Below are 18,006 nucleotides of genomic sequence, written 5' to 3'. Positions count from 1 at the left end.
CATGAGAATTTAAAAAAAAATCATAAATCTCATTTTTTTGGCAAAATCTCAGCAATAAAAAATAAATTAAAAAATATAAAAAATATTTTTTATAAGAAAATATTAATAACAATATTTAAAAATAAAATTGCAGATTTTTTCACAATAAAAAGATTTTTAAAACGTAAATATCATGTTTAAATCGCGGTATTTATGTTTTTCATAAATCTCATGATATTTTGAAAATCTCACAAGAGTTTGCCGTTTTAAACTTTCAGGCAATTTCTCGCGATATTATCGTGAGATTTTCATAAATCAATTTTCATAATCAATTTTTACCCAAACATAAATAATTCGTCATAAGAAAAACCATACTCAAACTCGATAAAAACTACATGAACTAGACTCAGGCCATACCAGATAAACTACTATTTTTTATCATATTTACATTGAGAAATTGCGAGTCTTAATCGAAACACAGGTCGGGTCTGGGTCTGACATAAAATTTCACAAACTATACTGGGATTAATCGAATCTTCGGGTCTGAACCCGAATCTTAATCAGGTCTTCTTATATCACCATACCTGACCTTATAAGGCTTGGTACAGGTCGGGTTCGGGTAAACCCGACCCGTTGATACCCCTAATCTTGACACTCAAAAACTTCAAACGGTGTGCACAATAAATGAATAAGATACGAAAGCTAAATCGACAACTTCGTCTTTTAATAATTCAACCCTCGGCACACTTCAAACAGTGTGCACAATAAATGAAACAGTAGACGCCTCTCTCTCTCTCTCTGCCCATTTCGTCTGTGCGTTCAGAAGAAAAATCAGGTTAACAATAGACGCCTCTCTCTCTGCCCATTTTGTCTGTGCGTTCAGAAGAAAAATCAGGTTAACAGAGGGAGCAGATGTTAAATGGAGGCTCCTCAAAGCCATCATGAGCAGCAGCAGCACCCGCAATGGAAATCCCACATCGAAGAAGACCGGTGCTTTCTGCCCCCTGCAAAAGCCCCTCGACTCGCATCGCCATGAGATGTGGTTCGCCTCTCTGCAAGTATTTCTTCTTCCCTTCTACCTACCTAACAATAACAAAGAAGGATAAGAAACACATCACTCGTTGGTCCAAAACTTTTCTTCATCCTTTTTGTGTTTTTGTTCCGATTTTTTTTTTTAAAACCCAAATAAAATGAACCAAAATGACCCTGGGTGCGGTCAACGCACCCAGGGTCTGGTTGATCGCACCCGGTGCCGCACCCGCGTCGACGCGGGTGCGGCACCCTGCTAGCCGAATCCCTGTGACATAGGTATTAGAACACATTCAATATGACAGTTCTTGAAAATACATTCAATATGATATCTCTTGAATCACAAACACATTCAATATGACAACTCTTAAAAACAAACATCATTTGATGACAGTTTTGCAAACATAATTATTTCCAGAATTAGTTTTTAATAGTCATAGACTTTCTGCACATATATAACTCAGTTCGATGACAGTTTACAAACATAGTTAATTTCAGAAATCGTGTTTAACAGTCATTGATTTATAATAACTTAGGTATCAAGAAACCACAATCTGTTGATGTCAGCACCTTGATATTAAGGGATTCACATCTAATAACAGAAAAACTATACAAGGAACCCATGAAGAATATCAGAGAAGGCAACTTTAATGCAAAAGAAATAACAATATAAAGGAAAGCTTTAGAAACAAAGGAAACTTGAGAGGAAAGTAAAGAAAAGGTAACGTCTATTTAGGTCTAATAAAACAGAACCATAAAGTATTGATTCGGATCTAAACATGTAATAGAACCACCCATTCTTGACAGCCAAGATCCCCAAGACAAACTATTTTGGGGTTTTCCAGCAAACGACCCAATAGGGTTTCACGACAACCAGACATCCCACAACTCAGTTTCTTAACAGAGAATAAACATTAACAGGGAAAACCCAAAATCTACACTAGGGTGTCGTAGCTGTCGAGTTTCCCAAGTTGGATGATTTGGGATTTTTGAGCAAACCCAATCGTAGAGTCGAGAAACCCCCTTGTTACAAACATACTGAAACCCCCAAATCAACGATTTGGGGTTTCGGGATTAGGGGTTCATCGGAAATTCCCAGCCCAGTAACCTGAGATTTCTGGCACCGACACCCCCTCCTTGCGGATTAACTGATTTGGGATTCCGACATCCCACACCCCACACGAGCCACGATAGACCTACAAGAAAAGCATACAGAAACCCTACCTGTTCCGGCAATTGGAGGAGGAGGTGGTTGGCGACGAATGCTGCAGGTGTGGTTGGAGCTTTCCGACGTTGGTGCTCCGGCGCTGTGAAGGGCTTCGAGAGAGCGAGATACAGAGGGAAGGAGAGAGAGTAGAGGAGAGAGATGAGAGAGTGAGACCCCCCCCCCTCCATCTCCTCTTTAACGAGCCGAAGTCCCCCTCCTTTCCGAGAAAATTAGAGGGAGTTGGTTACGACCTCCGTAACCTCCTCCCTCTTCTTGCTTTGCAAGAATCATGCCCTAGGCATGATTCTTGTTTACAGTTTAAAAAAAAAAAACCTTTCTCGGGTCCGGGTCCGGGTCCGAGCCCCGCGATGCTGGATCCACCGTTAGCGTGGATCCGGGTTAGAAGGGGATGGTGGATCCAAAATGTTGGATCCGTTTGGGTCCAACCCCACATAATCCATTTTTATACTTATTATTATTCTCATAAATAATTTAAGTTATTTATCTATTAAATATTGTTAAAAGAGGTCGGGGTTGGAGAAATGGGAAAATATATTAGTTAAAAGAGGTCGGGGTAGGCCTAGGAAGACTTGGATGGAGATGATAGGAAAGGATATGAATGCTTTAAACCTCACCGAGGACATGGCGTTGGATAGAAATGATTGGAGGAAAAGGATTCATGTGGAAGACCCAAAATGAATTTCTTTTTTGGTTCATATCGCTGACCCCAATTGTTTTGGGATGAAGGCGTAGTTGTTGTTGTTGTATCTATTAGATATTGTGATTTTTAATACCCATACCTATATTTCTTTTGGATCTAGGTAACGGATCCCGGACCCAATATGTATAAAACCACTCGAATTTTACGAGTATTACACTGTTGCCAAGTGAATTGATTGGGAATCACTTATAAATTGACTTACTACATGCACTGCGTGTGTATCTGGTCTAAATATAGTCAAATATATAAGACTCCCAACTAATTGCCTGTATGTCACAGGATCCTCTAGCTCAACACCATCAATAGCTCTTATCTTCAAATTTGCCTCTATGTGGGAAATTACTTGTTTGAAGTCATCTGCCACAAATCTTTTGAGTGCTGGTAGGGAAATGCAATACCTGCTATGTCACAGGGATTCGGCTAGCAGGGTGCCGCACCCGCGTCAACGCGGGTGCGGGTGCGGGTGCGGCATCGGGTGCGGTCAACCCGATCATGGGTGTGTTGACCGCACCCAGGATCATTTAGGTCCATTTTTTTAAAAAAAAAAAATTTGCCCAAATGGGCTGCGAATTTTTTTTAAAAAAAAATTATGCTGACAGCAGCTGTCTGTCAGCTGCTGACAGCCGCAGCAGCTGTCAGCTGCTGTTCTGTGAGCTGCTGACAGCTGTCTGTCAGCAGCTGACAATTGCGAAATTTGAAAAAACCCGCATGTTCCCCCGACCCCCTTTATATATATATATATATATATATATATATATATATATATATATATATATATATATATATATATATATATATATATATTTACATTTTGCCCCTGCCACATCCCCGCACCCGGGTTTTTTGGAAGTGCCGAATCCCCACACCCGCACCTGCGCCCGCACCCGCACCCATGTGACATAGAATACCTGTTAATCATTATATGAGCAGGCGTGGGCCATCTATTTGGAAAACGGAAGGAGATTTATTTGTAGCATTAAAAAAAAAGCATCAAACACGGTTTGCACATGTTGTCCCTATAGAACACGGGTGCTTACTGCTACCAGGCCACCAAAATGGAATACCAAATGAACTTACAATTTTACGGAGAAGGATTGCTAAAGCTCTTATCATCATTCCTCAGCCATTGGACAGTTATTGGACTCTCTTACACAAAAATATAAAATCATTATCTGTTCAATGCACAATCTAACTTGTGTCCAATCCAAACCATACATGATATACAAGTTGCATACTTTTTGCAGTGAACAGCATGAGACTAACTCTACAACCATGACTTTACAAAATGTTAATCTACCATGGAATAGGCCCTGTATGAATGCCTCGGATTAAAGGTCCTAAGTGTTATAGATTCTAGGATCTCACATCGTCATATTTTTTCCTCAAGGGGGAGGGTTTGTCAGCCCAGAAATGCTTTTATTTGAGACCTATCTTCGATCTCATATCCAAAGATTAGGGATCTGCTGTTTGCATAAAGCAGGGATTTGGCACGGTCACCACATTAGATCCGATCCTTAGATTCTAGATCCAAGACAGGCCTTAAGACTGTCAATGAGTTCGGTTTGGAAAAATATAAAACAGACCATTAAATCAGTTGTGAACAAGAGAGCCCCTTGGACCTTCATTTACTTTGTCAAAAAATAGTTTGAAAAAAATTGTTCTTGTAGTGAAAAAAGTTTGGTTTCTTCTGCCTATGTGGTGCACATATTCTTTGCAAAAATTTTGTATTGTAGATTGTCTCACATCTATAAAACTTCAAAACTCAGTATAAAGGATACAATTTCTTTTGGATACTTTTAAAATATCTTATTGGATATTGGTTTCATTGACCAGCCAAAATGTTTTTGATACGTACTTTTTCATAGAGTAGGGGGTAGCTGCCTACGATCCGTGCCTACCGCCAGCATACTGGGCTTCTGAAGAATTTTTTTTCGTGTTTATCTCAAATCTGATTGTACAGATGTGGACTCTTGGATCGTCCAATTCAGATATGTGGTTAGGTTTTTATGAGGTTTGAAAATCGATGGTCTAAAAGTTTTATAAATATTGAAACATTAAAATTCACATTTTTTCATTGAAAAAACATGATCCAAGTGTTGATTCCTAACAAATCGACCATGCTGAACAAATCTGTGGGGTCAGAGTTGCTAAAAACACCCTGAAAATCCTGTTCTCGCAGTAGGCATCTACTCCCCACTCCTTGCTAAGATTTTCAAAGTGTTATATGGTATTATTCATGTCCATATAAAACTTATATGTGTGATTCTTTTTTTTTAAACATAATATGATTACTTTTGATTGTTTTGTTTGTATGAGATCTTTCATGAACGGAGAATATTCTTTTAAAACAAAAATTTGTTGATTTTTTTTTTGGGTGGCTCTAGTTACATATTTTTGTTTTTGTGTTGATGGTGTAGATTCCTTTTTTTGTATTCTTTATTACATGTGCTAGCTTTTCCTTGCTTATTATAGTAGTAGTATTTACCTAATATTATTTTCAGTGAACTTAATGATACTATAGTTGAAGCTCAATTGAGGACAAGGCAAGTGCCACCCTCTCTTCCCATGCAAACTGCTGTCGAGCATTACTTGCGAGCAAAGAATCGGCTACTAATACTGGTACCTTTTTATCATGCACCTTTATATGATATGAAAATTTTCATGTATTTTGTAGGTTAAGACAGTAAATACCTATTCTTTTTTAGCACTTGACATGCCTATGCATCGTATAAACATCATAGTAGTTGATAAAATTATGTAATATCTGTATTGATTTATGTAATCTTATTTCTAAAACCCTAAGGGAAATTAACACATGTCGCTGTTGTGAAGGGGATGTCAATTGTTAGAGTTGGGTAGCCAATTATTATTGCCTGTCTCTTTTCTGTCCCTTGTAATCCACTATCATATTTGGAAAAACCCTGACCCAGCTGCTGAGTTTGGAAATGAATTTGACAACAATCTCCTGCGATGTCTAAAGTTGTACTTTTCTTCCCAAATTCTCCTCAATATTATTTGTTAGTCCCAAAAAAATCCCTGATTTTGTGCCACAGGCAGTGTGACCATGGATTTCACTTTTAGGTTACTTTCTTCTAATGGTATTTTGTCCTTTAATCTTTCTAATGTTTCTTTATACAAGGGGTATCTTTCTCATACTTCTCTATACATTCTATGGATGATTATCCGGGAGTGACTCTGTCTGATTTTCTTTTGGATCATCTAAAAATTTCAATCATATGTTGTATGGAATCACAGTTTATTGACCATATCATTGTTGCATCTGTATTTTGAAGTTTGAACAGTTGCAACTTTTGTCAATTCTCTGAGAAATTTACATGTTATTACTTGAATTAACTGAACATGTTGAAATTGACTGGGATAATTAGTAGAAAATTTCTTTATTCACGTCCATGGTAGCCATGTTTCTTCTTGCCTATTGTCAATGTCGTCATGTTTCATTAATATTCTTTTGCATTAAATGCTGTGTCTTTCTATTTGTCATATATTGTCAGTATCTAGGTGAAGTTTTGTCTACCTTGAATAATATTCTTTCTGTTTTATATTTTACTAATGATACAATTGCATAAATATTCTTCTTGTTTGTTAATGGACTTCATTGATCATATTCTATTCTAGAAAGAGGTCCCATTGTTTTCCCATGCAGCTATTCTTCTGTCAGAGACACCCTGGAGAGTGGATGCTTTTCTGTGATTGATATGGCAAGTATCATTTTCATTACACATGTTTCTGCCTTGGCACTCCAGGGATTCAATGCAACATTGACATCACCAGTGGATAGTCCAGGAGGAAGAGGTGCTGATCAAATTAAAGAGATGGAGCTTACATTGCATCCAGACTTAAAAGAGCCTCTGACGATTCTCTGTTATGATCCAAAGACAACAATTGTTGTGCTTAGTGGAAGTGATAGGAACATATTAGATGAGGTATGGAATATACTAGATGAGGCGTTTCTGTACATTTGTCAATTTTTAGACTAGGTTGTTGCCATTAGTGTTCTGAAAATTGCTTCCACAGAATTTTGGTGACTATAACATGTGGCTGGCTGCTGAAAATGGAATGTTCTTACGCCTTACTAAAGGAGAATGGATGACTACAATGCCTGAACACCTAAATATGGACTGGGTTGAGAGTGTACAGGTGCACAGAGTATCACTTCTAGCACATTGCAAATTATCTAGTCTATTTGCACTTTATGACGTGGTCATTCCGTCTGTCAATATTATGATGTTCTTTGTGGTCTGTGTACAGGACGTTTTTGATTATTTTACAGAAAGAACACCTAGATCTTATGTTGAAGTTCGTGAAACTTCTCTAGTATGGAATTACAAGTATGCTGGTGGGTTTGAAAATGCCTTTGCTGTTATTGTGTTTTCAATACGTCAGTTATGGTTGATGCCTCATCCTTTTTATTTTCCAATTCTAGATGTTGAATTTGGAAGGCTCCAAGCAAGGGATATGTTGCAGCATCTATGGACTGGGCCAATTTCAAATGCAGCTGTAGATGTTGTACAAGGTAGCCGATCTGTAGAGGTCCGTTCTGTTGGCGTTTCGAAGGTGTGTAGCATTCATTTATGTCTCTGCTGCATGGTTTTATTTTGCTTTGCTGCTAGATTGAATTTTGATCTTAGATTTAAATGAAAGTGATTAAATGTAATCCATTTTTTTAGCAAATGGTTAACTTTATGGGCAGTTCCCTGCCTTAATAGTCATGGATAATGTTGCTTCCACAAAGTCAAAAGATTGAACTTTGTTATAAGTATGGTGGTGTGTATATGCATGTGTGTTTTGCATCATTTTAATGATGTCAACATCATTCTTTGGATTATGGTTTTCTATCAAATTAAAAACGTTTATAGTTGTGCATGAACCATATGTTTGGTGTCACTGAAACAAAGTTAAATATGACTATTCTGGACTAATCATCTTTTCCAAGAGGTCCTACTTTTTCTGCTCTTTCATGAATTGTCATAGATGCTCTGATTTTGCTCAAGACAATTGAAACGGACCACTCTTTTCGTCTAGTGTTAAGTGATTTGAGGGTGATGCATTTTGGTCCCAAGAATCTGCCCTGAGCCCCTTTTTTCATTTCCCTTTTTTGTTCTTCTGATAGTCCAAGCTGGGGAGGGCCCCCATGGGATATCATGGAATGAGGGCCCTGGGCCCATATGCTAGAAAATATCACCCTTATCCATTTATGAAATTTGGTGCCCGTGACTTTAATGGAAGTGTGGCCAAGTGTTTCCAGCATTTAAGCATTTTTCATGTTGTGTGTGTGTGTGTGTTTCAGGTGAATCATGAGTTGAATCAGGTCAGTTCTTGTGATTCTAGAATGACCAAGAAAATATGCCAATCTTCTTCCAGTTGTCCAGGCCACTCAGTTTCCTTTCTCATTGTTGTGAATCATTGAGCCAACGAGTCTCTGATGTCTTTTTATATTATTGGAGTCATGGATGCCAGACATTGGTTTCTTTTGTTGTATGGTGTTATTTACACTTACCTAATCACTGTTACAATGGTAGAAACCATGCAGGCATAAGAACGTAGTAGCTAAAGTAAAGTATGTAGAGTAGCTGTAACAAATTGGCATTTTTATATAGAAAAGGAGACTTGCTAAACAAAATTAACTTGTTCAAGCAGCTATGCTGTTCCATTTTCTTTATCTTTTTTTATTTTTTTCCCTGTTCTGAGTATTTTCATAATCCATTCAGGGTGCAGCAATTGACCGAATCTTGGGAGAAATAGTTCATAGCAAATGTTTGGCAACACCAATTGATTATGTTCTGTGCATTGGCCACTTTTTGGGAAAGGTGCTGCTCCAGGATCAACTTTGTGAATTGCTTTGCACATAAAATGCATTTTTAGATTCTTCACTTGTACATCTGAGCACTTTATCTCTATTTGTGTCCTATTTTATCCCAAAAATTCATTCATTGACTCCTGCAGTTTTTTGCCTAGCATTAGCTCAACCATCGACTTACCTTTTTAGTAGGCAGCAAATTCTGACATCATTCTTTAGCTGCTGTTTGACGCTGGCTGGCTGATCTTACAAAAGTTTTAGGACAATTGTGCTCATCTTAGTTGCCTCAAATCGAGTCCACCATCAGGCATCAGTCAACCAGCAGAACAGTCAGTTGCCTGATGGTTACCTTAATTTTGTCCAGTCTTTGAACTGGATTGGTTATTTGATTTTGTGTGAACAATCAGTCAGAGTTTTATGATTCTTGTGAAGATCATCTAATATATAGTGACTTAACCGAGGTGCCTGCATAAGGCTTAGTTTAGCAGTTGGTAGATATTAAATAAAATAACATACTGAATAAACATAAACAAAATAACATCTTTGCTATTGCCAGATATTGTATATTTATGTTTGATAATTGATATCCACTAACCATTTCTCAGGATGAAGACGTCTACACTTTCTTTGAGCCAGAGTTACCATGTGATGCACCGGGAACAGCTAGAGGAAAGGTGTCTGAATCTGTCAAGTCATTGCCAGAGAGACGATCTATGCAGAAATTTTCTGGGAAATGTGGTGGAAAGCTGACACATGGCCGGACACACAAGTCGTCTTCATTTTCAGATAAAAGAACAAGTAACAACAGCAGCTGTAGACGACCGCAAGAAAATGTTGCTTGGCATGAAGGTTCATCTGTGCTTGATCTCAAGGGTGAAAACTACTTTTCTTGTGCAGTTGGCAGGAAACGGTCTGCTGCACGTTACCTGCTTAACTCCTCAGAGGAAGTCGTCACTTTCCTGAAGGAAATGGCAGAAGCAAGCATTGTTAGTGAAGAACGTTGATGCTGCTGGGCTAAATTGTCAACTTAAAGGTGGCGCAACTTGCATATCTTCTTGTTGTGGTTTATCAAGTTTTCACCATCCTTTCTCCTCAGCTTGCCAGATGTTCCAATGTTGAATATCATTGAGGTATACCCGACTGCTTGAAATGCGGTCACCAGAATGTAGTTTACTAATATGCTGTACTCGTGCTCTTGGTTTTATTTGAGTATTGGTCATAAAAGCATATTCTTCATATGATTTTTCCTGTAGTTGCACACCCATTTTCCTCCATATTCCATTTCTAGAAAGTGATGTTAATATCTAAGTTTACTAATAAGTAGGGAATTGAGCCTATTTACTGTTGCAACGTTCAGTCTTACGTGATAAAGTATTGCACAGAGTCCTCTCCTTAATGAATAGCACCGCCACCATCGCTTTCCAGTCACAAGAAAGGCCAGGATGGAAAACCCTTTGTTTTGGGTTCTGGTTTTGCCAGGAACTTTCAGGGCGCGTTTGACTGGAGTCGGGATCGGGTGTAATATGATTGCACAAAAATTTGTGCATTAAGCACCCCATCACCCTCCATCAGGTCTTGGTCCCACACCTGACAGACCCTGTCCCCAAGATGCAGGGTAATCAGGTGCTTAATGCACAAATATTTGTGCAATCATATTGCACCTGCCGTGGAAACCTGAGGGTTTTTGTGGAAAAACGTAAGAATCCATTCATTTCCATGGATAAAATCTGAAAACGTACATTTATTAGAATTATCAGGTGCAATGTGACCGCACACTTTAAGTGTGTTGCTGCATCTCATCACCCACCATGCCCCACAGTTGACAGGCTGTATCCCTAAGATGGTGGTTGATCAGGTGCAGCGGCACACCAAATGTATGCAAATCACATTGCACCTGATCCTCTCATTTGCTACACTTAAGGGCTCTACCAGCCCATGGCGATGGTTGATCTGTCTCAAGAGTTGGATGGATCAAAGCCTAAATAGAGCTTAAGGGGTGCGTTTCTGCCATGCTAAAAAGTGAAATTGACCTCACAAATTATCGATGACTGAACTGTACGGGTAATTTGGCTTGCTTCCATAAAAGCCCTAGAATTTTTTATATCATTTTGTTGTCCAAAATTGTAAATATTTGACATCGCTAGGACTTTTTTACTCTTTACAATTGTGAATTTAGGCCTTTTTGTGATAAAATTGTACCGCCGATCGGCTATCTCTAACACCCACTTAAATTTAGAATTGCCAGTTTTTTATATGAATTTAGACTTCTTCACGAACTCACATAAATTTATTTGTGAAATCTTCGTGAAATTAAAACCACCAAAATCGCAAATATCATAATCTTTCACATATAATAAAAGTTTTTGTATAAAAGCATATGCGAAAAACCTTCCACGTGAAGTTATTTTCTAGAAGTTTTCACAAATAGCATACTATTTTGCAAAATGCTTGAAATCGCATAAATTTATGTGTGAAACACTTACCACTAATTTTGTAAATAACTGATGTTTTTGCATATATTGTGTGCTTTCGAATAAAGTTATTTGCGAATATCCAGATATGATAAATATACAATATTTTTTTTTTATGAATTTCTTGAATCATATATAAACCTGCTGAGGTTTCCAACCTGCTTATTTTTGCATAATTTAGGACTTTTTTTTGTCTTTTCTCTCTAACCATTTCCAACCTGCTTTCCTTTCGGCTACTAATTTCGACAACTATTTTCAACTCATTTACATATATCATCTTTGTTTGCATACATGTTTCAAAATCTCATGAAGTATATTTGTGAAAATCCTATTGATCGGCAAAAGTTGAATAGTTTTGCAAAATTGTTTCTCCTAACATAGAACTAAATACAATTGGTTTATATGAAATCAGACAACTAAAAGTTTAACAATTACAAAGTTACAATGAATTCATGAGTTTCATTATAAAGTTATAGTCAAAGTTTAACTTGATCCATTCAATCATAAAGTTTAACTTGATCCATCCAATTAAATGTAAGTTTAACTTGATTTATTACAAAGGTGCATAATTGTTTACTGCTTAGCTAGCTAGACAGACTCTTTCGGCACCTCTCTAAGATGTCTTTGCCTTTTCATTATCTTCATATCTTTGAAAGCTTTTTCTTTTAAATGCTTGTAGAACTTGACCATATGATTCCTTATATTTGTGACATTTTGCTGAAAATAACTCTTTATTAGTAAACAACTAACTATAGTGAATATCTCAAACTAGTAAACAATTGACATATAAACACATACCAACATGAAGTTCAATATCAGTTTCTACTCAAGTATTGCATATATTGTATGACAAATATACCACAGGCATACCTATAAAATGAGGAAATACTAAGTGAAAAACATGTACATGTACGAAATGAGTTAACAAACAAATACAAAGTAATTATTTGTTCTCTTGTTGAGGAATACCCTCCATCCTCCACACCGTCCAATCTTTGTAATAGTCCAACCCAAATTGCGAAAAGAAATGAACCTAGAACACATATATACGAAAATGTGATAACAAATGTACATAGAAAATGAGATAACAAATTTTTATATTTTGGTGAAATGCAATATTAATTAAGGCTAAATTGAGATTTAGTTTATGTATTGTGGAGAATCAAAATTTAATCAAGGGATGAAATCAGAATTAAAGTCAATGCAAAAAAATGGATTTAGATTATAATTCAGTTCAATCGAATTTGCATTAAGAATTTAATCTAATATAAATTAAATTTAAGGTGAGTTTGGATTGTTATTTGGATATAGATCTAATTTGGAATTTCTTAAATAAATTTGGATCTTGATTGGAATTGAAACCCAAAATAGAAAATCCATAGGAAATTTTAAATAAGAAATTTTGTGGAATGAAAATTTATAATTTTCTAAAATTTATAATGTGTAGGAGTTCCATAAGGTGAGACATCCACCTATGTGGCACTTCTACATGGTAGAAAATTCTGTAAATTTAAGAAGATCTACTTTAAAACAAAGTCAACATAATTATAAAAGTTCCTAAAATAAACCTAGGCTAAAGAAAAATCAAGGACTAGCAAAGAAAGAATTTTTTGTTGTTTTGTAATATTTTAGAAAGGAGACTCCCTAGGGTGGGATGTCCCACCTTAGTGGGCCCTCCTTATATGGCTGAAATGCCACCTTTAAAAAAAATGATACAAGTTAAAAGTTGCCAAATTAATTAATATAGGTAAATATGTTAAAAATATAAGGTTCTAAGTATTATTTTTTGGAAAGTATTGAAACAAGAGGGAACCCCATGCTAGTAGGCCCTCTTGTGCATGGCTGGAACCTCTCTAAGATGTAAGCCAATGTATATTAGTGTGTGTGTGCTACATAGTTGTATTACATAGTTTACATAATATAAGTTTTAAAACTTAGAAAAAAATATAGGTAGTTGGAATAGGAGACTAACAAGGGATTACGTTTTGGAGTTTACAAAATTGTTTTCAGAAACATTGTGCTGGAGTTGGGAGTGAATTTAGAAGGTTGAGAGGTTCAGAAAAATAAACAAAAATATCTAAGGGAGGAGGTTACACCACCCCTCCCTATTCTTCTCTCTCTTGTTTTCTATCATTCTCTCTCACTCCTCTCTTGTTCCCTCTCCTTCCTCCATTGGTATTGAGGAGTTCTGGAACTCTATTGGAGGGACTTCAACCAAGGAGTTGCAGTCACTGAAGGAGGTGCATGGTTCTATCCTATGAACCGATCATTTCAGTTAATTTTGCATTTATCTATTTCGACAAAACACGGTAGGAGTTCTAAACTGATATATGTAGGCTAGGATCAGTATAGATGAACATAATTTGGGGTTCAAAGGTTGATATTAGAGCCTCATATTAGTCATAAAGTTGTTATGATTGATATGGGTTTTGATGTTGCAAATAACGAAAATCGGTTTTGAGAAAAACAATGATTTGAGTAAAAAGATGAGTTTTTTTCCAAAAAAAAATTTAGAAAAAAATTAGTTGTCATCATGCAAATTTTTTTTTCTCTCGTTCCCCTTTTCCTTCTCTTTGCCTTTCTAACCTCTATTCCCTTTTTGAGGGAAAATAAAAGATAGAAAATAAAAGAGAAGAGAAAAAGAAGAAGAGAGATGAACTCTTTTGCAAGGTCTCATTTGACCAAAAAAATGTTTGAAATTCACTCGCCTCTGTTTTGAAAAATTTGCGGGAAAATGGAGAGACAGGATTCGCTCGTCGGTATGAGGTTCGACCGTTCCTGGCATCTTTACCAGAGGTAATCGAACCAATGATCGAATTTATGCCTTTTTGCTTTGCCTTAATATCATCTAAGAATTAATTCCAAGTCTAAATGCACAAATAATTATGCTTGTGCAATGCAAGGATGTATGTTTTTTTGAGAAACTATTTTTAGAAATTCTGGGATTTTTCCAAGTGATTCTGAAATGAACTTGATAGTGTAGTGAAGAAATAATTCAAAGAGCTGAAATTGATTTGAAAAAGTTAGATTTTGAATCTAACTTAGAATTTGAAATAGATTCGGAAGAAGAGATTTGAAATTTCAAGTCTTGAAGTAATCAGAATTTGGAAAGATAAGCCTTTAGATGAAAAGAAAAGGAATTTAGTGTAACACCCCAAAATTTCAAGCTTGCAAACCTTTCAAAAAAAAAAGAAGAAAAGAAAAAAAAAGACAAGAGACTAAAAAGGAATCTCTTCATCTCAGAGATGATTTACGAAATCAGCGGAAGACTATACTTTTATTAATTTCAGAAAGGCAAGCTGACAACTTTGAGCGCGTTAGCTAAAAGAACCAAAACGCACAACACATGCTACTTGCGGACACTTGGAAAAGCCACTTTCATTTAAGAAGTTCTCCAAATAGTACAAAATTAGGATCTCCCAAGGAAAATCCGTTACAAAACCCCAAACAACAGGACGCGAGCTAAGAGCAGGAAGAAGAACGTCTTGGAGCCATCTAGCCATCGCGCCATCGCCTGTGGTGTACCTAATCATCACCTGTACCCATAGAATGGGTTAGTTTCACGAAAAACTAGTAGGCGCACAAGAGAGACTACAAGGATCTGAATTATGTAATTTAATTCAGTAAGTTACACAGTTTAAAGCAAATATGCAGTTAAACATGTAAGCAATGCATGCAGATAACCAGTGCAAACGCGTAAGTAGTGCAAGCGAATACGTAGTGCAAGTGAATAAGTAGTGCAACGAATCAGTAGTGCAAGCAAGTCGGTGGTGCAAGCAAGTCGGTGGTGCAAGCGAGTCAGTAGTGCAACGAATCAGTAGTGCAGCGAATCAGTAGTGCAACGAATCAGTAGTGCAGCGAATCAGTAGTGCAAGCGAGTCAGTAGTGCAGCGAATCAGTAGTGCAGCGAATCAGTAGTGCAACGAATCAGTAGTGCAGCGAATCAGTAGTGCAACGAATCTCACGGCCCAGCAACCAAAGTGAACAGACTTTATGTTCCGATATTACTGGCCTGCGGGTACGCGCAGGCAAAACATAGAAACAACTGAGACTAGTTCGGGCGTCTATTATTTTATGTATTTTCAATAACCCGAATAGCTAGTTGAGTCCGCTCCAAAGGGGACGGCTTTAGCCGAGAGAGGATTCCCCAGAGGCTGAAAAGCAGTGCCACGGATGCATCCAACTTCTGCAGAAGTGTTAAGCTAACTATTGTAGCCCCTTTCCCCTAACTCCAATGACTGGGGAGGCCGGATCTTTGCCCGTGGGGTGGTTGTTAACAACCTGTCCATTGGAGTTTTTGTACCGATCTGTCCTCTCCCTTGACAGACAACCAGAAGCGAACGGGTGCGTTAGGGGTTGCTTAACTAACGACCCATTCTATGCTGTGGTCTTTAAACCACTCGAGCATCTTGCCTGTGAAGGCGAATGTGAGGCCATTTATGTGATTACAACAGTTTGCATTTAGCGTTGTTCGAGGTCGCACGACCGTCTCATCCGATCATCGCAGTACTAGACGTGTCGTGCACGACTATAAGTACTCTACGATAAAGGGGGTATAGCTCCTCAATAGAAGCCTCAACAGGAGTGTTTCACAAAGATGTAAAGTTTATCAACTTTACTCTATCTTTTGAAACAGCAGTACCTTGTGCCAACATGATGCATGTGATTATCTCGAATCACATCCGCTATCGGGGTATCTACATGTCTCGCATGACTCGATACCGGCCTCGATAGACGAGATACGGGTTTCTCAACAGAACACCCGCTAAGAAGTTCGCTCGCTCCCGACTAAACTCTTGTCGCAAGAGGGAGAGTGGTAAATGCTCCTTGCATCCTCCACGAGGATGCCCTTAAGGCATCCGCAAAGAGCAAGAACCTGCACGTCATCTGCAACAGCCAGGCAATACCAACACGTATGCAAAAGCAAGAGGCTAGGCGCAGAGCGCGACGGCAAGGTAAAGGGCAAGGATTTGCGAAACCGCATCCTTGAGTGAAGTGGATACTCGTATAAATATATACATATATATATATATATATATATATATATATATATATATATATATATATATATATATATATATATATATATATATATATATATATATATATATATATATATTCAATGGTCGCTTTTAGTTCAATTGAACTTAATTCAAATATCCAAGTCTTCCGTGCAATTTTCCCCTACCTTGGAGGGTTACGAGCTTGCTGATGTCTACGGACGTACACGATTGACGGCTCGGGTCGCGGAGCGCGAGTGGGATCCGTCGTAGCTGCAAATATGCGATATTAACAAGCAAACTCTGACAAAAGCAAAAGCAAGGCAAAGACTCGACTTTTCCGATACATAGGGTTGGGGCCAACCGTCCCAATTGACTCGAAAAGAAGATGGGGCAGGATCAAAAGACTCTAGCTGCCAAAAGAGGGGTGTAGTCAAATGCGAACAGATGACTCACGCTACTAGGAATTCCTCGTTGGAGACCAACAATTGTAATGATCTGTCCCCATCACGATATAGCTTCCAAAGATTCCCCGGGCTTGTCGGCCAAGGGTATCGGCTTGCGCACAAAGGGCAGGGGGCCATCGGCCCCTGCTGGCAACAAAAAGGCAGGGGCCATCGGCCCCTGCTGGCATAACAAAAGGCAAGGGCCATCGGCCCCTGCTGGCATAATAAAAAGGCAGGGGCCGATGGCCCCTGCTGACAAACTAAAAAGGCAGGGGCCATGGGCCCCTGCTGGCACAAACAAAAGGCAGGGGCCGATGGCCCCTGCTGGCATAACAAAAGGCAAGGGCCATCGGCCCCTGCTGGCATAATAAAAAGGCAGGGGCCGATGGCCCCTGCTGGTACAATAAAAAGGGGCAAGGAGGAGGGGCTCGGCCCCTCCCCTGCCGTAGCAAAAAAAAACAGGGAGGAGGGGCTCGGCCCCTCCCCTACCGAAACGGAGAGCAGGGAGGGGTGTCGTGCCCCTCCCCTGCTAAAAGGGGGCAAAGGGAGGGGGTTTGACCCCTCCCGTGGCCACACAGAGAAATGAGGGAGAGAGAGAGAAGAGACGGAGAGGGAAAAGAGGGAGAAAGAAGAAGCGATGGCGTACCAGGGGGTTTTCGGAGGAACTCGCCGAAGAGGAGCTCGCCGGAAGGAAAAGGGGGGGGGAGTCGCCGATGTCGGTGGCGGCGGCTGTCGGGGGTCGCCGGCGTCGGTGACCGTGGACGAGCGAGAGAGGGAAACGGAGAGACAGAGAGCGAGTGGCGGTGAGGGGGGTTTCGTAACCCTCCTCCCGCCTGCCTCGCTGTCTTTTAATGACAGCGAGGGGCGGTGGCCCCGGTCGGGTCCGGGTCGGATCCGGATCCGGCCCAAACCAAATTTTTTTTTTTTTTGATATTACATCCTACCCTCCTTAAAATAATTTCGTCCGCGAAATTTCTATAGCATAAATTGGTCAAAATATAAGTCGGGGTATTTATCCCTGATATCCGACTCAAGCTCCCATGTACATTCACTAATTCCATGGTGTTGCCAACGTACTTTTACAAGAGAAATCGTCTTCGATCTGAGCACTTGGTCTCGACGATCAACGATTGCTACTGGTCTTTCCTCGAACGTCAAGTCCTTATGGATATCCACATCATCATAATGAATGATGTGCGATGGGTCGTGAACATATCTTCTCAGCATGGATACGTGAAAGACGTTGTGAATCTGAGCGTACTGAGGAGGCAGCGCAACGCGGTAAGCCGCCTCGCCGATCCGATCCAGGATCTCAAAAGGTCCGACGAATCGCGG

The 18,006-nt window shown here is 38.9% G+C and overlaps 1 protein-coding gene across 1 annotated transcript in view; it reads left to right on the top strand.

Moving 5' to 3' along the window:
* Window positions 1-9,994, top strand: part of LOC149820184 (alpha,alpha-trehalose-phosphate synthase [UDP-forming] 1-like) — a 136,670-nt gene extending 126,676 nt beyond the window's left edge. The window contains exons 12-18 of the mRNA XM_089983320.1: window positions 5,438-5,555; window positions 6,701-6,880; window positions 6,972-7,094; window positions 7,206-7,293; window positions 7,381-7,511; window positions 8,666-8,764; window positions 9,360-9,994. Of these exons, the coding sequence (XP_089839446.1) occupies window positions 5,438-5,555; window positions 6,701-6,880; window positions 6,972-7,094; window positions 7,206-7,293; window positions 7,381-7,511; window positions 8,666-8,764; window positions 9,360-9,758 (1,138 nt within the window). The 3' untranslated portion in view covers window positions 9,759-9,994. The remainder of the gene's footprint in view (window positions 1-5,437; window positions 5,556-6,700; window positions 6,881-6,971; window positions 7,095-7,205; window positions 7,294-7,380; window positions 7,512-8,665; window positions 8,765-9,359) is intronic.
* Window positions 9,995-18,006: the final 8,012 nt, after the last annotated feature.

Source organism: Nuphar pumila, chromosome 12 (genome assembly GCF_984573655.1).
Source record: "Nuphar pumila chromosome 12, dmNupPumi1.hap1.1, whole genome shotgun sequence".
NCBI classification, from domain to species: Eukaryota; Viridiplantae; Streptophyta; class Magnoliopsida; order Nymphaeales; family Nymphaeaceae; genus Nuphar; species Nuphar pumila.
The sequence above is the reverse complement of the archived record's forward strand: the minus strand, read 5'-3'. Positions and strand labels throughout refer to the sequence as shown.